This window comes from Rousettus aegyptiacus, unplaced genomic scaffold, assembly GCF_014176215.1.
Source record: "Rousettus aegyptiacus isolate mRouAeg1 unplaced genomic scaffold, mRouAeg1.p scaffold_m13_p_4, whole genome shotgun sequence".
In the NCBI taxonomy this organism is placed as follows: Eukaryota; Metazoa; Chordata; class Mammalia; order Chiroptera; family Pteropodidae; genus Rousettus; species Rousettus aegyptiacus.
Genome location: NW_023416307.1, coordinates 22736406 through 22758593, shown reverse-complemented (window position 1 = coordinate 22758593; position 22188 = coordinate 22736406). Strand labels below are relative to the sequence as shown.

Here is a 22188-nt window from a genome sequence, read left to right as displayed (position 1 = left end):
ATGTTTTAAGCAAAGGAATCGGTGTAAACAAAGCCTCCCAGGAAAGGAAGGAACATGACCCATTTGAAAAAATCTAAGCAGCTCAATGCAACTGGGGCACAGAGGTAGTGGAAAGATTAAGGCCAGGGCCAGACCACAGAAGTCCTCCAGCAGTGGACTTCCTGCACTCCCCCCAACTGGTGAGGCCAACATTTAACAGCCATTAAAAGTCATGCTACATTCAAAGCCTAAAGAGCTAACAACTGAAAAATGACACGATAAACTATGTCAGAAAAATAGAAGTCAATAAAGTTACCCTGAATAAGAAAAAATGCACCTTTAATTTGATGTGTTCCAGAACTTTTAAACATACAGTGTTAGGCCATGTACTTTAAACAATACAATCAACTTTATTCATTAGTTTAATAGTTGTCTAAAATATCTGCATGCCCACAGAGAGCGAAACACATGAAAAATTCCTTGACTTGAATATTCTAAAGACTGAGTCAATTAAAAAGTGTTTTAAGTCTTTCAGAGAAATTTCATATCTGTATTTTATTTAAGGTGAAAAACATGTTACTTTAAGAACTTTGGAGAAAATGCTAATCCCATAATCTTTCAATGACTATAATTATGCAAATTTTATTTATTCCAACACAGATTTTCTTATAATCTTCCAGATAAATAAGAGTTAAAGTTAGGGTTTTAAGATTTTTTTCAAAAATTAAGTTAGAAAAATTATTTCTTTATAGTGTTTTTATTTATCCACATAGATATGCAATTATCATACTTTTTAAAGGACATTTTTAAAATAATGAACTATAAAAAAAAACTGTACAGAATGTTTATACCACAAAATAATGTTCCCAAGTGATTAAGGTGCTCAGCACTGGAGAGATAAAGCTCAAAAGGGTCACTGCTCAGCAGCCTCTCATAACTAAAGGAGCAGAATAGAATCTGCTACTAGCAAAAATGAAGAGACCTTATAAAAATAACTTGTAAACATTTTCTATCATAAAAGGGAATGCCTATTAAAATGCCATCGTTTATTCTTTGTGAAACATCCCTCTACCTCCTCAAAAGCTTTAAAATTTTTTTTTGCTTTAGGATGAAAAGGCAATATCCCTAAGATACACTTTGTGAAAATGATCTCAATACGAGATCCAAAGATTTCTATTATTTACTGTCCTTATTGAAGTTCGCCTGCTTGTTCCAGAGCAATTTTCTAAACTTCATTGTTGAATACCCTATTCCAAAGTAGAATTGTTCAGCAACACACAAAAGACAGAGAATAAAATAGTCCTCACGAATATACTTTGAAATAGGTGTTATTTCCAGATCATTGTTTTTCTTAATGACTATACTCTAGATTAAAAAAAAAATTTTTTTTTAATAAATGGAGGTTTTCAAACCAATGATGTGTGCAGCTCATTTTCATGACAGCCATTTAAACTTCTCATCTGCAAAACATAATGCAATAAATTATCAAAAAGGGGAGAAAAAACACAAAGCCCATCTGGTTTACAAAATGAAAACTGTAAGTATTACAAAACATGTAGTGCCAAGTATTAGAAGTTACACATTTTGCTGGATAATCTTTTAAATCTTCTTGATCATAAAAGTAACAATCAATGTAGAAAATTTAGAAAATATAGAAAAGCAAAAAAAAGGTCCTATAACCATACTATTTAAATGGAATTGTTAACAATCAGAAGTTTTTCTTTCAGTATTTTTTCTATTATATACAAGTAATAAATAGGTTTAAGAAATACACATGCCTGCATACATTTTTTAAATTAAATCAGAATATTATATCTACATTTTTGTCTTTTGCTTTCATAAAATATGGCATGTTACATATCTTTGATTTTAAAAATCCTTCTAAAAAATGATTTTTAAAATATACAGATGTGTCATAACATATTTAATTATTTCCCTACTTTGGGATATTTACATTGTTTCCAATTCTTTGACATATTAAATGAGACTGTCATAAAGATATTTAAAACTTGTAACACTTCTGATTATTTTCTTAAGATATATTTCTACGAGTTGAATTATTATGTTAAAAGGGAATCTGAGATGGCCAAGCATCACCCATGAAACAAGCCTTGTTCTACCAGATTTTAAACTATGCAAAATTTATAAAACTTAGTTACATGATATATATTTAAAGATAAATTCTTAAATAAAAAAATTAAATGTCTAAAAAATTACAAATAACATGAAATATAATCACTATTATGTTTTAACACACAGTCATGGAAAAAATTTAAATTAAACCTCAAACTATATACTTTAACCTGTTTCAAATGAGTCAGGGAAGATGAAAAATTATCTTAACTAGTTAAGAAAAACAAAATATCAGAGAAGCTAGAAGGGTGAGTCTAGCATAGAAACTTAGGACAAACACCTTTCCTTTGATAAATTACAAATACGACAGAGGTCTCTCTCAGAAGGCAATTTAAACTCGAATATTTTTTTCCCCTTCATCTTAACCCTTAGTGAATTTTTTAAATTTTAAATTTTCTGACACAAACAAGAATTTTGTTATAGCATTTCCAGAGGTAACTGTTAGCTCTTGAAAATCAAGAAAAAGATTGATTTCTTAAGCATCCGATCCCAATATCTTGAAATAAAATGCTAATGTTTAAGATTTTCAACATAAGGACAACTTTTCTCTTTTTTAATACTTACTCAGCATGGGAAAGTTTTATTTCTTCTCTTTGTCTTGCAGAATAATTTAGGTTCCCACCTAAAACACAAAAAAACATAGAATCTTTTCAATATAACTATTATAAGTAAAATTCAAACAGTGCACTCCTGCATTGAAATACCCTAAAGTAACAGAAAGGCTATGGAAGATGAACGGAAATAGTTTATCTGCTGGAACTTTCCCAAGGGGAAAAAAATGTTTTTTAAGAATCCTTATATGGTACAAATAACCACTCCTTAATTTTAGCATTCTTTTAAGTTTGGACTTATGTATTGCTTCAGGTTTTGTCAATTGGGACATTGTATTAATATTCAATAATAGTGAAAATTATCAGAAATTAGAGAAAATGACCTAAAGCTATTTAAACATGTGTATACATTCTTCTAAATGCATAATAACCTTCATGAGTAAGCCAGTTAGAAAAATGGATAAAGGTAACATCGAAATCTTAGAAAGAATGAAGAAAAAAGCACAAATGCATGTAGTATATATTAGCAAAAGGAAAGAATCTGCAATTTCTCATTCTATATCATGCACTTGCAATCATAAAATATACATTTCAGCTATAAATCTTTTTAAATATAAACACAGGAATGGCTTTAAATTATTTTAAAAATGCTTCTTTATACTAATATACTTTTTGCTAGCATAATAAGAACATCCAAAATTTTATATTACAAAACTTAAATTTTATATTACAAAACAAAAAGAACATGACAACAATTTCAATAAATATGAAGGTCCAGAATACATAATTATATGTTATATAATGAATGTTTCCATCACTATGAACAGAATGTCACTGTTACATGAACTAGAGCACTGGCCTCTTAAGAGGCATTCAGATAATCCAGTGACCCCACAAGATGATCCATCACAGTTTAAGAAGAAAATACCTGAACTTCTATTTACCTCGAGCACGATTCACGAAATAGAGTAAGACCACAGCTAAGAGTGACACTGGAAGTGAAAAAAAACACAGGGCCCTTAAAAAACAAGTACTTCTTCCCAATGATTCCTATGTAATTATAATTACAGAGTCAAGCTTAGACAAATCAAATAAATCATTATTAACTAGCATTTAAAAATAAAAACACTATTCACATTATTTTCCAAAAACCACTAAAAATAAGTTACACGCCATTTTCTCCAGGGGCTACCTGAGCCCAGGGATGGAAAGGCCAGAAAAGAAGCTGAGTCTCTCTCCCACAGGAGAAAGGGCTGATCCACCCATGGGTCATCCCCGCTGCTCTTACCTCTCCCTTTATAAGTGCTGGTCCTTCCCGGCACTTACCAAACACTCGTGCAAGCCCCTAGACTGTCTACCTTTCCCAGAGAACCAAACAAAGTAATTCTTTGGGAGTTTTAGGTCTGAAAACACCATGTCCATTTTACAAACATCGGAATGTGGTCATTAGACTCCCCGAAGCCATGAGCCAGAGCAAACCTCAGAAAGTCAGGTGCTTGGCTTTGTTCCTTAACAAGTGATGCACACTTGAACAACAAACATTTTTTTTTTAATGGCATGGTGTTCAGTTTGGGAACCAAATATATAAGGAACTACGACTTGAAATTAAACCACATTTGCAGCATCAAAAATAAAAGCACTTTCATGACTCTATTTTAAGTTCTTATATGACTCACTTTTAAAAACAATGTTTTCAAATTTGATGTGCTTATTTCTAAAATTATGAGATAATAAAATATATTTAGGATATTCATAAGCAATTATCTGAAAGTATAATTATACTTCGAGTATATTTAAAATAGAACATAAAGCAGAGTCCACTGCTGCTTTTAAGGATAGAAATCTGAAAAATGCCTGTGAATCTTCAGGGAACTGGAAGGTCAGCAGTTGGGAAACTGATGCACGGGCTACGAATTATGCAAATCCAAGACACAGATCTTAGAGATTTGCTTTAAAGGAGTGGAAAACAACAATGACAACAAAAAACTAAAAGTATAAATAAGCACATTCTGCTACATATTAAAAGAAACTAAATAAATGTTGCCACATGGAACACTTACAAGAAACACAGGCAATGAAGAAAACCTCCAAAAACAAATATCCCTTAGTATCCAGTATCATGCCAGCAATGATGGAAATGACTGCCAACCCAAGATTCTGAATGGACTGCATGCTACAATTCAAGAAATATAAAAACACATTTCAGTTTCAAATCTTCACATGCAGAGTAACAATTCACTATAAATATTAGTATTTATAAACCACATACTCTTAGTGTTAAGAGATGTTTTCAAACAGGGGTGACCTGATATTTTTTTTATCCCCCATTTCTTCTATTAGATTTCATGCTCAAAGGTAAGGGAGCCTGCCTTACTAAGTGTTATTCAACACCTTCCTGCTAAATAAAGGAAAGGTAATAAGTGAAGACCAATCGCCTTTCGGCCAGAAACCAATACTTAACTTTTCACTGAGAAGCCCTTAGATAAACGGGCAGTGGGATGATAATGTCACAATTACCCTTTATGGGTTAACTTTACTCCAGCTCTCTTGCTGGAGGCTTGGAGCATTTCTGTTGTCACGATAATGTCATAAATAGGTTAACTGACTTTCCTAGTGATTTCCAGGTTACGAACTATCCCAGAAGCCTAAAGATGACTAGATTCAGGAGACCTGGAATTTCATGTAATAATGAAATTGACACAGCAGAGAGAAACATTATATGGCCCACAGTGCAAATACTTACAAGCCATATGCAGTTCCCAGCTGATGTTCCGGAACTACAAACGCAACCATTGGCCACAACGCACAGGCAAGCAATGAATAGGAGATTCCCAGGAGACACTGTAGGAAGCAATACAGAAAAGGGTAAAAGGCTTATATTAACCAAAAGGTGACTTTCCATTAATGCAGATTAGCAAGAGTGATAAAACAGCTAATATATGAATATTCGTGCAAATTTTACTGCAATCAGGCTAACACTCATAGTCAATACAAAAAAGTTCTGATCCTCTCAAACAGTATCCCTCTTGCGACAAAATATATGCACACTGTCTTAACCATTTTATATTACATGCATCTTTGGCTGGCCCCAGGGCGCAATCAAGAACCAAGGAAGAAAACAAAGCTAATTTGCAAAAAGTTATTACCAATGATTTAAGGAAGCTAATTTTCCAAAACTTATTAGAAATTATAATTAAGCAACCAAGGCAACATCAGGCCAACAGTCCATTATCTTACCTCTGGGTCATCGATACCCATTTGGAGAGTAGGGCAGATGATTAACAACCACCATTGCTTGTTAAACGTCACCTAATGCTGACTTTTTCTTCAATTAAAAAAGGAACTTCATGATTTAAATTAAAATAAGGTCACTTATATCTACTATCAGATGGGCAAAGATTAAAATAATGCCAATGTTCAACAATAGCATGGATACTAAGAAACAGACACATTCTTCTATTACTGATAAGGCTATAACTGGGAAGATCTAGGAAGAGAAGTCACAATATCTGTCGACATGTTAAACGTGCAAAGCCTCTATTATAGCATTTCTACTTCTAGGAATTTGTCCTATACAATTCTCACCAAGTACAAATATGTATGTTCAAGATATTCTTTTGTTAAGAGGTAAGAAATGCAGCACTTCAGCTTGTGTTCTTAAAAATGACATTCGGAAGAACTATAACAAAAGCTTGATGAATTCATTATTACTTTTTGACTTATTAAAAGCCAATGATAAAAATATGTGAAATAATGGTTATTGGGCTGATAGTTTTTGCCTCCTATGATGGAATGACTTCTTTTAATGAAGTACAACAGAAAAATAAATGGAACTAATAAGCATTCTAGTTTTTGTAAGACTATTTTATTCACATACTATTTTAGCATTGAGGTTACTCTATTAAATAAGTCAAATGAAATTAAAAATACCTTATGCATTAACAAGTAATATTTACATACTTTAAAAAATTACTTTGTAGAAATTGAAATCGAGTCATTGTTTTCCCCACTGTCATGAGCACCACTTTCTGAGGAGCTGAGCATGGCCCCTGACATGCACTTTGCAGAGTCCTCCTCCCTGTCCTCTGTGCCCCCCAGGTGTTAACAGCAACATTACCATAGCAATCCAAGGGTTCCACAGTGTAAAGGCCAGCAGTATGTGCGAAGCAAGAGTGGTCACCACTGCACACAGTACCCAGATGACGTTCTTCCCTGTTTTATCCACCAGGAGCCCAAATATTGGGGACATAGGAGCTGATATGACGTATACAACACTGCCAAGAGAATATAAAAGATATTTAATGACATCCATCACAACTACCAAAAAAAAAAAAATCCAAGAAGTTCGCAAAGCCATCAGGCAAGCAAACCCTAGCTCATTTAGTTTAACAATTTTCTAAAATAGTCATCTGTAAATAGAAACATAAAGATATAAAGAGTAGTCAAAGACTCCTTTTATTTTCCATTAATGCAAAGATGGCCACTCAGGATCGAGTCCCAGTACAGTCTTGGTTTCACACCATCAGTGTTACATCACACATGTTTTATAACATTTGGTTCTAAGACCCGCACTGGGTGCACAATAAGCACTTATAAAAGTGATAAAATACCTGTTGATAGCACTTGCTTCCTGGGAAGAAAATCCAAATTTCTCTGTAAAGAAAACTCTAAAATAAAGAGGGAAAAAGAAATGAACACTTTAGAAAGAACTATTATTTTTAAAAAATAAAGGCAAAAATAAAACTGAATACAAATAATTCTAAGTTTAGTCAACTTTTTCTTCTTGATACTGTTTTCCCACCTTATTTGATATTCATCTTCAAGTAATTGGCTAAAGCTTTAGTGTTTATAGAAATATTTTACTAACTAAATAAAATATACTGATGCCTTTTTCCTTTTTTACATATACAGCAAATAGTACACATGAATTTTCAGAAAACCAAATGTATTGCCACAGGGAATTAAGACTGCTTCTTTTCCTTAAAAGTAATAGTGGACAGGTTCTCTTTGCTATATAATGCATAGCATTATAATGCATAATAATTTGTTTCAAATTATTTAAAATGAAAGCCTGATTTTAAAGGTTATAATTACAAAGACACACCCTACAAACACACTCTCACTCACACACTGCTCTGTTTAAGCAGCTGCCAATGAAAGAAAAAGATAGCGGTAGAAAATACAGCAAAGAATTTGATTTGAACCCTGAATCTGAGTCTGGCGGAATTGCAGTCCTAGCAAATAAAAATGTACCCAGTCACTATAAGCCAATATACTGTCCACCTTCTGAATAAGAGGCTTCCTAACCAAAGAATAAAGAGGAAAAAAAATATATTACTTATCTAAAATCAAGCATTAAAATAAGTCAATTATTTTGAATTGAAAACTATTATTGGGTAGTTCTTCAAAAAAAATAATCAAAGTATTAAACCAATACTAAACCTTAAGCTAAGAAAGTAAGTTGTATCCCAGGATACAAAACAATTCCTGTGTAAATATAAACTATAAACAGAGAAGATTTACAGCTAAAAAAATTATATTTATGAAATTGAATTCTCCTTATAATTTAGTCAACAAGAATGGAATGCTAGAGAATACTCACTTCCCAAGTCCAATAAAAGGGAACACTGCAACATAGTAGAAGACACAGATGAAAAATATGAGCCACAGGGGTAAAGAGAAGTCCTTCACGTCAGTTAACTTAATAACTTCACCTTGAGAAGAAAGGGAAGAAGCTATCAGCATAATCTTGCATATTGAAGTCAAGAAGATCTTCCTTTTATCACGTGATTAACCCTTGCCATTAAGTTCAAAGAATATTTTTCTCGATAAATTACTGGAACATACTTTCTGGGATAACTTAAAAAGACATTAGAAAAAGCAGAGCCTAAGATTAGCATCTACCTTTCAACTTTCTTCCAGGAACACTCATCATTTTGCAAATATACAAAGTACAATCGAGAATGTAAATTATGCCAAAAACATAAAAGGGGGAAAATGTACCCCAAAATTTAGACATTTGGCAATAAAAAATTAAAAAACATGTATTAAGTCTCATGGGTTTATAATATTGCATTAGTAACTTGCATCATTGTAAATTATCTCAAAAAAGCTATAATTCCCCAAAGTCTCACTTTTCTTCATTTAGACTTACCTGTTTTTCCTTGTTCTTTATGAAGAATTCTTTCTGCTCTCTGATCCAAGTAAGCAAGAGCCAAGGCACAAATTAGTGAAAGAATACATGTTATACCTCCTATAATTAAAAAAAAAAAAAAAATTTAAAAGACAACCAGACTGAAAGTTCCTTAAAAGGTGGCACACCACATTAAGAGCCAAAAACTTAGCAACCAAAAAAGACTGTATTTATACATAGAAGAAAGGCTTACAATTACTGAAATAGGACAGAAGGAAAGGAAAAGCAAATGGTAAGCACTCGACAAACAGTCGTCACTGTTACTATATTATTTCCCAGTAGAAGGCTGAAGATTAGAGGGAAAGACTACAACAAACTAGTCCAGTACTGTAATGCAAAATACAGACTGAAGAAAGATGATGACCAGCTAGCAAATTAGCCATTTCTTAATTCAGTCTAAGCACCAGTTATTAAAAGGTTATGGGGAAAAAATTATAAAAGCAATGTCTGATTCTGTGATTACCTCGTCTTCTTTCTGATTCCTTCCCAAAGTCTACAACTCTTGCTGCTACTCTGTCAGCCCCAGGCCCCGCCCTCCCACAGCACAACTCACTCAGGCTCTTTGTGCTGAGCATTCACATTACTCATGAATGGCTGACCTCATATCATTACAGTAAATTGGACAAATAGTGAAATAAAGTTTACACTTACAAAGACTTTTAAAAAGAAGCTTAGTAAAATAAATGAATCTTTAATTAGCTGACATAATACGGTTCAGTTGAAAAATTACTGAAATTTAGTACATACAAGTTTTACTTTGTCCACTAACAAGCTGAATGATCTTAGACACAGAACTTAATCTCTCTGTGCTTCAATTTCCCCATATGTAAAATAAGAGGCTTTGACTTATGATGGCCCATGTCTTTTCTGGCTCTAAAATTCTTTAAAATTCTCAAACTCTCCATTGTGGAGGAAACTAGATGGAACACTGAAGAGCATTTGAGAGTAAGAAAGAGGTTTAAGTCAGGCAAACAATTTGAGAGAGAAGGAGAAGAAAGAAGTGTCCAGGTACAAGTCACCTGTTCAGGATTACTACTCCACTGTCCTGTTTTTACCAGGCTGTACCAAGGAAATATAAGGAATAAAAGAAGGCGCAGAACATTCACCCCATCCCACAGGTTCTGCAAGAAGCCCTCTACACACCATGGGGCTCAGTTAGACAAATCCACTGAGCAGAGAAAAAGCGCGGGTGGTGAATCCAGAGGGCCTCATACGATTCTCAGTGACCCACCCAGCAACCAACACAACGGAGCCTCAGCCAAGAGAACTTAGGGCCAGAAAGAACCTACACAGTTTGGTCAAACGCCCACGATTTTACAGAAAACTGAGACACAGAGGTTAACTACCTTGTCCAAGATGACAGAACTGTTAGAGCCAGGACTAGAACCCAGGCTCCTGACTCCTACTTAGCAGATTTCCTACCATATCACATTATCCAACTTCTATAAAATCTAAGCTCTAGAGGCATACTAACTGAATTTAAGCAAAAGAAAACAATCCTCCCTTCTACTATCAACAAATGATTACCATCTTACATGTATAAATTCCTGATTATCCTCAGATACACGCTCTCATTTGATCATCAGGACGATGCTGAAGTAGACAAGAGTGGGACAAAATCCTCCATTTTAAGAAAGTGGAAATAAAAATACAAGGGGGGGTGAATGAGTCACTATTTCTAATTAGGTCTAAGAACTAGTGAATTGTGCAGGCAAAATTATAGCCAACATGGTCTAACTCCAATTCCAATATTCCTTCCTCTCTGCCATGATGCTTCCTGTGACATGCTTTCAGGAGATACAAAGTGGGGGATTATCAGGATTCACCAACCAATCATAAGTGTGATTCCAAGGGTTGTGTGACCAGCGGAACCCAACGAAGCTTCGACCTTAGAATACAGCCATCCCATGAGGTTCATGTTTACTGTACTTCCCTGAAAGAGGAAAAAATAAATCAACATAATTTTTATTTATATCTCTTCCTTGTTTGAAAAATAGGATGTAAGGTGGCCTACAGAACAAGTATAAAGAGTGAGGATTAAACAAGAGATAATTTTTAAAAACACTAGAAAGAAAAAACTAACAAACTAAGATAAAGCCACAGGTAAGATTACCAAATAAAAAATGCCAATTTACATAAAATGCTAGTATTCAACATAGCACAATACATTTAAAACTTTTTAGTAACCAGAGCAACAATGAAACACAAGTTACAAAATTCACAGGGCACCTACAACAAAATACACCTTAGTTCAGAACAAGTACAACTATTCCTGGTGTTGACATCTGAAAAAAATTCATTCTCCAACTGTCCAAAAGAAGATTGTAAAAGTTACAGTAAAAATATCCTTGTTCATTTATTTATTTGTTTAGCAATTATTTAGCCCTGAGTACATACCAGTCACTATTCTAAGTATTGGAAATATAATAAAGAACAGAAAAATTTCCAGCTGTCAGAGAGCTTTTAGTGGGATAGAAGAGGTAAAACATGTGGTATAATAGCATTTAAAAGAGCTTTAAAAATAAGAAAAAAATAAGCAGAGAAGGAGAATATAAAGTAAAAACCTGACGGAAGCTAGCTGTGAGGACATCTGGGGGAAGAGCATCCCAGGCAGAAGGAACAACTAGTGTGCAGGCCCAGAAAGACAGGCTGCCTGGCGTGCTCAGGGAATGGCAAGGTGGGCAGAGGCTGAAACAGCATAATGAAGAGAGAAGCTGAGATGAGGTCCCCAGAGAGGAAATGTTAGGAAGCGGGGCTATACAGCATATAAGGATTTTGGCTTTTACTCTGTGTGAGAAGGAAAGCTGTTAGGGCTTTGATAGAAAAGGGGCATGATTCATGTATGCTTTAACAGACCCGCTCTGGCTGCCATATCCAAAACAGACTACAAGTGGGGACAAAGGCAGAAGGACATTGTTAAGGGACTACTGCAATAATCCAGAACAGAGATGATAGGTCTTATACTAGGGTGGCTAGAATGGGCAAGTGAGAATTGGCTAGAATATTTTTATGGTAAAGCTAATAGGATTTGCAAAAGAAAAATATGTGGAGTGTGGAGCAAGTAAAAAAAAAAAAAAAAAAAAAGAGGAGTGAAGTTTGACACCAAAGTTTTTGCCTGAGCAACTGGAAGAAAGTAACTAAGGATGAGAAAACGACAGCATGGGCTGGTGAGGATGGCAGGTAGAATAGCAGAGCTGGGTATGGCCATGTCAGGTTTCACATGTCTACTAGACAACTAAGTTAAAATGTCAAGTACAGAATTGCATATATAGGTGTAGAATTCATGGAAAGCCCTGGACAAGTGATATAAATTCAGGAGCAAAGACATGCTATTTAAAATGTCAAAACTAGGTAAGATCACCAGGGAAATGAGCATCAAAAGAAAAAAGAAGATGCCCAATGACCAAGCTCTGGGCCACTCCCACATTTACAGCTTGAGAAGACTGAGATGCAACCAGCAAAAGAGGTAGAGAAGAAGTAGAGGGCAAAATGAAAATTGTGACACTGTCATGTCCTGGAACCCAAGAGAAGAAATCAAGGAATGGGGAATGTCACCTGTGCTAAATTTGCTATTGACTAAAACTCTGCTATCAATAGGTCAGACCCTAAAGACTAAGAAATGAGGTGGCGGCCTGAGATCTGGCTCACTCCTCAAATCTTCTGCTCCTCAAATCTTCCCAACACTCCAAGGACCTCCATCCTGCATTCTCAAAGCCCCCAAGCCCTAAAAACTGAGGGTTCCTCAGAACACAGCTAGATGGGTTCTTACTAATATGTAACCACTCAGAAAAGAACCTGAGAATCACTAGGAACCACAATGACGTCACTGAGAATGAGTCTTACTCAACTGATCACATGTCATTCTTTGAGAAGTTATCAGACGATGAGATCCACAAACTGCCACAGACTTGCACAAGATATATAATGAAGTACTCAGAATATTCTTACAGATAAAACTTAGAAAACATGGGAGACCAAACTAGTTATCAAAGAATTACAAATTAAAATAATATTTAGGTGTTCCCCATCAAATTGATAAAAAGACTTTTTTAAAAGTAATTATAGCCTGTACTATATGAAAAGGATCCTCTCATAGTCCACAGATGAGGATGTAAACATCTCTGAGAGAATAATGTAAAAATATGTCTCAACGGTCCTAAGAATCCCTAACAAACTCCATGACTCAATAATAATTTCATTCTTAGCAACCTAGCCTAAGGAAATACGATGTGGACAAGTTTTATAGTGTCACACAACAGCATTATTTATAACAGTGACAGATTAGAATCTATATTCACAAAAACGTGTTATATATTTCGCATGATGAAATATTACATTAGAAACTTTTTATATTGGATTTCTTAAGAATATGTCATAAGCATCTTTCATGCCATTTATTAGTCTAAAATAATCTGATCTGATTGGTAAAATTTTTGGGTTTTTTTTTTCAAAAAAAAATCAACATTCATTGGCATTTACAAGAAAAAAAACCTAATGGGGTGTGGGACAGCCAAAACACCTTACAGGCTGCATTAATAAAAGCATAATGTTGTTCCCCTGAGTACCCTCTGTCAGATCAAACCTGAAACACTATGATCATCTGCAGATTTCAAATGCTAGGAGGTACACTGGCCACCTGCAGCTAAGCCTAGAAAGGAGTGAGCCCATGTTCAGGGAGCTGAAACCTGCATAATGTGGCTCAGACAACCACAGGAAACAAGCAAGAATTTAAGAGCTGTCTTCATAAGCAAAGTGCTGGTCCACAGTTAAGGTAGTGAACTACAGAGGGCAAAGCAGGAACAATCAGTAAAAGCTCCATGTGCAGGCAGATTTCATCTCTATGTGAGGGTAAGCTTCATAACGTTAACTGAAGTAGATGGGCTGTCCCATCACACAGTGAGCTGCTGACCATGGACTGCACAAGCAGCGCCAGGATTACCATATGTGAAGACCTTAATAGCTGGGATGCTGAAATGAATAAGAAATTAGACAATGATATCTGTAAGATCCATTCCAATGCTCAGATTCTTTAAACTAATGAATGCTCGTTTAGCCATTTTAAACTGTTTCCTAAGTGAAGTAAGGTTAGAAATGCCTTAAAGTAAGGTTAAGTGCTATACTATAGTCTAGTGGAATATATTTAAAAATCAATGCCTACTTTATCATACTCATTTCATTCTATAATTTTTAAGAGATACTTATAAAATTCAATCTTTTGCTTCCTATTTGGCTTGATTAGGTTTGCCATACTTACAATTCTAGCCATGCTTAGTTGTAGTCCAAAGACCAGGTTTAATTCTTTGCCTTTAAACCAACTCACAGCATAAGTATTCTGAGCAACTGCTAAGGACTCTCCACCAATACTAAAAATGAAGAAAGAAAAATCAAGCTTGTAAAGAAAGACCATAGTTAGCAATGCAGGAGGTTTAAAACTCTGACACCCCACTTATCAAAAGGTGGAAGTCACTGTCTTTTCCCCTGAATTTAGGTGGGCTTATGACTGCTTCAACCAATAGTCCCAAGGCTGGGTCACAAAAGGTGACATTTGCCTTTCCACTCAAACATTCACACTTAAGAGCCCTGAGCCACCTGTAAGGAGTCTAACTATCCAGAGTTTACCATGCTATGAGAAAGCCAAGCCACACAGAGGCTACACTTAAGACACTGTAGCCAGCAGTGCTAGTCTTCAGTGACCCTAGCCCAGGTGCCAGACATGTGCATCAATAAGCTTTCACAGGATTGCAGCCTCTAGCCTTCCACGAAACTTTTTAGGTGAGGCTCCAAACAGGTGCACAGACAAGCCATCTTTGCTGTACTCTGTCCAAATTCCTGGCCCACAAAGTCCACGAGCACAAGGAAATGTTTTAGACTGCTAAGTTTTTGAAGATTTGATATGCTGCAATAATAATCATGACAGACAATCAAAGGACTCTGGGTTACCACATCACCATATAGGCTATAAAAAATGATCACATAGAGACAGCGGGCCATACTTTGTAACGACACAAAAATTCACTTTGTAGGCCAATATCTTCAGTATTTGACATTGTCTTATTCTTGGGTTTTAATTTTCCTTCTATAAGTTCTACATATTGATCATTCCCCATCCAAGCCTTTAGTTAGGAGCTTCTTCTCCTCCATATCCTAACACTGAGCCCTTTTCACCATGCCATCCCAGTCCAAAAATACTTCTTCCTTTTTACTAATCCAAATTCTATACTGATATGAAGGCCCATTTCGTTTGTAATGCTACTTCTGACCACACTTCCATCTCTGAATCTCCTTCTATTTTTATATATTTTGTTTTCTTCTCTCTCACTTAGAACACTTTTTGGAGTATGTCACATGTGTCCGCATGTTCTTGGTACCAGTGAAAAGACCGAATGAGTTATACTTTTAAGTTAAAGATTGAATAAGTTCTATCATCTGCATCCCCTCAGGTCTGGAAGCCCAAGGTTGGACTCAGAACAGGCTTACTAAACAAGACACTGAAATGCATGAAGAACAAGTGGTCTATTTGTACTCTACTCATTCGAGTCCCTTCAACAGCAAAATGTCCACGGATCACCATCCTAGAAACTGGTGGTCTATACTACAATACTATAAATTAAGTTTAAACCGGCTTCAGTGCAACAAGGAAAAAGATTATTTCTGGAGAACTATCTAATACCCAAACCCCAACTGTTGCTTTCTTTAAAGGAAAATTAAGACAACTAATAGTCTTAAGTATATATGACTAGATTTCAAGGACTTGAATTTTCCAGAAGAGACAATATATTTTTTGTAAATCCTTAATAAATTGATAGTTGAACACTAAAACAATATCATATTAAGATAAATGAAATTATGCATAACTTACCCAAACACAAACCTTCCAAATTCCATCAGCCAAAAAGCATTAACTATTCCACCCAGAGCAAAAACAACCTATAATGTGGAATACAATGTAGAATTAATGGAAAATGTAAATTCAAGGTATTTAAGAGAAACGAGTAACTTATGATGAATCACAACTTCTACAGCGGTTTTAATATTCATTCTTAGTAAATCTGTGAAATTAAAATATTAATGTTCACCTGTCTCAAGGCTTAAAATAGATTATGCTTAATTAAAATGTGCATTCGTTAAACACATCTTTGCAGGAATCAGAAGAGAATTCAAGTCACTATCATGAAATCAATGAATATTTTGGCCTTTCTTACCTGTCCAATGCAAACAAAGCAGCTAAAAATAATGGTGCCCCATCTGTTAGAAAGAGAGAGGGAGGGAATGAATTAAGGGTATGTCGCCAAATCCTTCAGTAATAATTCACTTTGGTTTCTTTGACCTCTCTGCGTTCCCTTCAAGGAAAGAAAAATGAAGTTCTATTCTGTGTCTGAAGTCGGCAGTTTCCTAGGCTGAATGCTAATCTACGGAAGTCTTGACTTCTAGAGGGATTCCAGAGGCTTTAGTAATGGCATATGCAAATTTAAACCACTGTCATCTCTTAAACAAAACTCATGAAATAATCTTCAAGAAGTACCCAGGTTTCCCATTTAAAAATAGACATTCTTTATAAAATTTCTATTAAGATTTTAAGATTGATTCCAAGGAGTGCCAGATTAAGTGGTTATAATTCTTGATAACTAAAATCTGTTTTTAAAAGGACAAATATCAACCACATTAATATAAGTCTGCTTTACTCTAACATTCTAAACTTTGAGTATCTGATTCATGTTTCCCCGGAGTAATAAAATGTTAATATTAGAAGAGTCCTCGAAGACCACAGGAGTAAATCGGACTTCTGAAACTCAAACGCCTCTTACAATCCTTGTGAAATGGCCACACCACATTCTACTGAATGTCTTCTAGCTCTGGAAAACTTACTATGCTCCCAAGGCAATTCATAGCACCTCCTGTCAACGTGACTGAGCAAAGTCTTCAGCATATGAAGTGGAACCTGTCCTCTTGAAATTTCCAGCTAATTCTATCCCTTTAGACCAAGAAAAATAAATTCCTCCATTATTCTCTAACTCTTCAAATTTTTAAAAAGTTAGTCCCCAAGTTTAAATGCTTAAGAGCGTCTTCAATTCTTTTCCATCAGACATGGTTGGGAGACTATTACCTTGCCCTCTGCCTTCTGAAAACATTCCTAGTCTACATGTTAGTTTCCACTAACAACGAACACAGAATCATAAGGATGAAAAGTGACAGAGCTCATAGTGTTAATCTTTCCTTAGTATCTAATCGACATGGTCACAAAAAGTTTGACGCCTGAAGAGAAATTCCCATTGGGGAAAAGCAAATACTACATATGTGCCAAATACCGTATATCCACCTCTCAATCCTCATAATCACTTTGCAGGAGAGAAATTATCACATTTTACCAATGAGGAAAATGAAGCTCACGAAGCTAGGAACAGCTCAGAAGAGCTAGGAAGTTGAGCAAGTGACAGCAGTGGGATTCAGACCATGGCCTGCCTGATTCTAAGTGAGGGCATAATTTACCTTTAGGTAACTGAGTTACCTAATCCACAAACAGCATGTACTAATCCCAGCCTTAACTGAAATACCAACGATTCTAGAATCAAAAACCAATTCTAGAGGTACAGAAATCTTTTGAAAAACAGAGAAGTTTATTTATTCAGTTCTTTCTAAAAATACGTTAATTTAGTTCTGTGTTTTCCTAATGAACAGATTTTACTCATAGGTGAGTTTTTTTCAAGCTTACCGTATTCCAAATACTCGGTCTATCAAAAAGCCACCAAGGAAACACAAAACTACATTGGGCCAAGAATACCAGGCATACAGCAGCATGAATTTCGTGGTATTCACATGCATATCCTACATGGAAAAAAAATAAAACTATTTTTCCAAACAGTTAAGTTTAGCAATTAACAATCAAAACATTCTAGGTAGAGGACGAATTTCTCAATCATTTGTAGTCACTTAACAGCTTGGGAAATCTCATGACAGCTATGGCCCAGAAAAATGGTCACACCTGGGAACTTCTTGAGTCCACATGCCATTTCAGAGGCTTCATGGAGTCCAGCATCAGTCAGATCCCCCACTATGGGGACCACCTCCATTTGCATCTGTCTATATATTCTATATTTTTATCACCCCTATATTACCTGCATTGGGGCTCCCTACCACATGAAAAAGAATAATCTTAGCCTATCCCTACCTTCCCTACCACTAACTCCAACCTTCTTTCCCTTCCATTCTAGAATGTGGAGAGCCAATCTATGCATTTCCCCCCTCCAAATAAAAAGCTTACAAGGAATTTAAACGCACAGAAAACTGCAAATATCAAATATATTTTTTACAGCAGATTAAAAATACTGACATGTACAATCCTCTTCAATCAGTATCCATATTCAAAAAAACCAAAATAACAACAAAAACATATTTAAACTAGGCAACCTGAGAGCTGATGAAGCCTCAACAGCTACACCTGCTCTTAAGCCAACAAAAGAAACAAAGGTAAAAAATCAACTTACCTGTTTAACCTGAGTCTGAAGGGCAGCAGGATTATCATAGCAAAAATAGCTGCCTAGAAAAAGGAAGAACAAATATTTTCTAATAACATTATGTAAAAGTTTTAAGCTGAAAATACTACTCAAATGGTAATTTTAAATGTTTATACTAGGGGCTTAAGGAGTGGTATTGTGAAAACTTTTTTGAACCATTTCCTTGTCCATCATTATTTTCTAAATGGTAGCCAAATAACCCAGAGAGCACATGCCAAATCATTTACAAATCATTAGTGTGCATATACAGCAAATACTGGGAACCTAGATTAAGAAGTTAACCAACAACTACTTATTCTTCCATTTTACTGTCATGCTTCATATGTATACTACTTTATCAGCATCTTCATGAAGCAGTTATATTTCCTTAAAGTTACCAAAATGCACACACACACACAATTTCACAAACATCCCCAGCAGTTCCCTGGTAATGTTATCTAAAGTCACCACTTATCCCGAGAACGGAGGATGGAGTTTAACTACTTTGACTAAACCAATATCTGAAACAAGAATTCTAATTCTACAAACAGAATGCCTGAATCAAATAATTTAGCAAGCACAGTGCCAAGTATGAAGAAAAACAGAGTTCTAAAGAATTAAGTTAAACCATAATGTCTGTCAGTAAGAAAAAGTGGAGAGAAGCTGACATTCATTCAGATTTATTTTTAAAGTAATAAAATTCACAAGATTTGTGGTAAGCTTCAAGATAATACTGCCTCCATTTCTCCTCTAATTCTTTCTATAAGTATGTATTAGAAGCTACAGATTCAAAAGAAAATTGTCATTAGAAAGGTATCAATCTGGCTTCTGAAGTCTAGCATCATCATTTATCAAAAATGATCTGTCTGCTTGGATAGGGACAATGTAAGTGTTTTATGTTGTTGTTATTCTTTTTTTTGTTCCTAACTCAGCAACTTGTGGTTCCTGATTTAATGGTTTTAAGGGGTGTCAATGTCATGATTTAAAGGTAATGGATGGGCATCCTCCCATCCAGAAATTGGGGGGAAAGGAATCAAAAAGACTTGCAAGGAAACTAAAGCCCAAAGCGTCCTTCATGTCTACTTATGTATTCCAACGGTAGCATAGTTTTATCCACATAATGTTCCTAAACTTGCCGATTACACTGGTTTCTGAGAACCCCCTGAAAAACACACTATTAGTTTCATACCAAACTAATATCGACATTAGGATGTTCCCGAATTAATTCGTGGCTGAAACACTGAAAGATGTTTGAAAACTTATCTCAAGAAATTGTTTTCAGAGTCATCTGCTTTCAGAAGTGAAACCAACCACTACCACAAGTCCAATCCAGTGTAATAGCTTCAGTGGCACAGCTGAAGAGTGCACCTAATCACTGAAGCCATCAGCAAGACCCATTCACACATTTTCCAAAAGAGGGTGAAAACTTATAAAGAAATTGATTTAAAAACAAGAGTTTTTTTATGCGGCGGCCAGGCGGGCGGGTAGTTAAAGCTTTCTCAATTCCTGAATAAAGTGCCAAAGAGAAACCTTGACGATCCTGAGATTTCTTCATGTCTATACCCCCAGGAACTAAACTGCCAGCCTTTGGGACTTCTTGGAGCAAAGGCATAGGGACAATACTCGCCGAGCTCAGTCCCCTGACCCCTACCTTCGGGACGCCCCAGGCATGGATAGGGACACAAAGGGAAAGGAAGAGAGGTCCAGGAGCTGAAGCCAGAAGCTGCGCTGAGGCCTGGTGACACCGGTGAGCTCGGGTCGCATCTCAGGATTTCGAGAGAAAGTCGGGGATTCTCTGATTATCCGCCCCGCCCCACCCCACCCAGCCAGGCGGCTCACCAAAGCCAAGGAAGCACATCAGCAACAGCACCAAAAGCCGGTGCGCGAGGCGACTGGGGTCGCAGAGGGCCGGCAGCGCCCGGGGGATAGCGGGGGCGTCTCTACTAGTCTCTGTGCGTCCGTTTGCCAGAAGGGCCCGCGTTTCATCATCTTCCTCCTCCATCCGGCCGGCGGGAGACCGATAACAAGAATGACTGCAACTCCGATGCCCCGGAGGATTCTCGTAGGCCAGAGCTCTGTCAAAACTGCGGTCACATGACCGCGATCGCTCACGCGACGCCGCGGCAGGTCACGCAGGGCCAGGCTCACGTGATCGCGTGGTGGGCAGGGCTTGCGGGGAAGAGCAGGAGGGGGCGTCGTCTTTCGGTGTGTACTCAGTGGGCAAACTCTTCGTGGTGCTGAGGTCTTTTAGGTTCCAGCTGTCACCGCTCTGTCATTTTGTTTCCTGACTTGATTATAAAAGCACTCGTTGCACTGCAGGCGCAGCTCCCCCAGGGGGAAGGGCGGGCCTCCCATCCGGCTCCACGCCGGGCTCCTCCCGCGCTGTTTGGCCTTCGCTAAGGGCGCGGAAAAAACACGTGCCGCCCTTCTCGCAACAGTGTTTTCCGCAGTCTCTTAGGTATCTGTTAATAAGACTCACAGACTTGATTGAGCACCACTGCATAAACTCTCTAACCTCAGAGTTCACAGTTTAGTTGGAGAGATCGACAGAAACTGATCATTTAAGAAAAAAATGATGAATGTGAGAATAGCGACAGAAATAAGCACTGGATACTATAGGAATGCCTGGGGAAGACATTTGGAAAAGGGAGAATGGGTGAACAGTTTAACCAGCCTTGGAGAAAAGTGGCAGCAGAGAGGGTGGGGAGCGTTGAAGTTCCTTGAAGTTGATACTTAAACTAGGATTAGTAAGAATGAGCTATAGTCATGGTTCTGTTTGAGAAGGTAATTTAGGAGGACGGCGAAGAGGGATTATAAAGATGCAGGTTTGAAACAACTGGATGTGTATGTGTTTACATTGATCTTTAAATGACAGAGAAGGAACTGATGAGTACAGAAAACACTAAACCTGTTGCTTGAGGAGTCATGCAAGGATTTTGAGCAGAGCAGCAGGAATGAAAGATTTGTGTTTTTAAAAATTCGGTCTGGCAGCACAACCTGATCCCCACTTTCTAGATGTCTCCAGGCTTTGCCAACAGAATTTTGAGGATGACAAGGACAGAGGTTGAATAACCAAAAGGATTATTAGATATTAGGAAGATTGGAGGTGGCAAGAGCATACTGAAGAAATATGAAGTAAAGAAGACAATAAGTATTGAGCTGAAATGAAGATAATAGCTTATGAGGTCTGAAAGAAAGGAAGGATTTGAGAATGTCTCCCAGATTTTTAGCTTTGGCCCCCAGTAGATATCAGAATACAGGAAGAGAAGAGAGTGGGGGAAGGTGTCGGAGGAGATAGATCAGTTTGGAACGTGTTGCCTTGGAGATGTCTATACATGACTTCTCTGCGTTCCACCTCCCACTCTCTCTTCAGCTCCAAAGGAAGCACCCCTAGTCTAGTGAAACTTGTCTTACCAAGATGAGTAACAACTCCATCTTTCAATTATGTGGTCACTTCTCTATCCCCATCTTATGGACTTCTTAGCATCAGTTGATGTAGTTAGCAGAGCTCTCTTTCTCGGCTCTCTTGGCACTACACTTGCCTTGTTTTCCTCCTAGTTTACTGGGCTCTGTCATTTCCTGTCTCATTTGTCAGCTCCTCATCTACTTGAACTCTAAATGTTTAAGAGCTTCGAGGCCCAGTCCTGGGCTCTCTTCCACTCATCCAGTCCCATTCCTTTAAATATCGTTGCTATCTCTGCTGTCCAATAGGTAGCCATCACCTATGTGGCTGTTGAGCACTTGAAACGTGGCTTGTCCCAGTTGAGATGTGGCATAGTGTAATATACACACCAGATTTCAGAAAAAGAAATGTAAAATATCTTGTTAATTTTTACACTGA

General features: G+C 36.7%; 1 protein-coding gene across 4 annotated transcripts; it reads right to left on the bottom strand.

Moving 5' to 3' along the window:
• Window positions 1-301: 301 nt before the first annotated feature.
• MFSD1 (major facilitator superfamily domain containing 1) lies at window positions 302-20467 on the bottom strand. 4 transcript variants are annotated; one of them, XM_016148903.2, is made up of 16 exons: window positions 20187-20464; window positions 18339-18391; window positions 17567-17679; window positions 16059-16101; window positions 15716-15783; window positions 14111-14219; window positions 10687-10789; window positions 8818-8916; window positions 8266-8377; window positions 7274-7330; window positions 6781-6937; window positions 5407-5504; window positions 4724-4836; window positions 3608-3655; window positions 2677-2734; window positions 302-1439 (listed from the first exon to the last, which is right to left on the bottom strand). In XM_016148903.2, exons 1-16 carry the CDS (start codon window positions 20347-20349, stop codon window positions 1436-1438), a joined length of 1398 nt encoding a protein of 465 aa, XP_016004389.2. In that variant the 5' UTR covers window positions 20350-20464; the 3' UTR covers window positions 302-1435. The 4 variants fall into 4 exon arrangements, with proteins under 4 accessions (XP_016004389.2, XP_036075262.1, XP_036075264.1 ...); XM_036219369.1 differs by lacking the exon at window positions 302-1439 and having other exon boundaries at window positions 2673-2734; XM_036219371.1 differs by lacking the exons at window positions 302-1439; window positions 17567-17679 and having other exon boundaries at window positions 2673-2734; window positions 18339-18387; window positions 20187-20467.
• Window positions 20468-22188: the final 1721 nt, after the last annotated feature.

What these genes read in the sequence shown, in the direction of transcription:
- MFSD1 (XM_016148903.2), bottom strand. Translation starts at nt 20,349, where the DNA reads ATGGAGGAGGAAGATGATGAAACGCGGGCCCTTCTGGCAAACGGACGC. An exon ending in GATGTGCTTCCTTGGCTTTG is followed by an intron (nt 18,392 to 20,186) that starts GTGAGCCGCCTG and finishes TCCTTTTTCTAG; the next exon opens with GCAGCTATTTTTGCTATGAT. An exon ending in GACCGAGTATTTGGAATACG is followed by an intron (nt 16,102 to 17,566) that starts GTAAGCTTGAAA and finishes TCTTTCTAACAG; the next exon opens with ATGGGGCACCATTATTTTTA.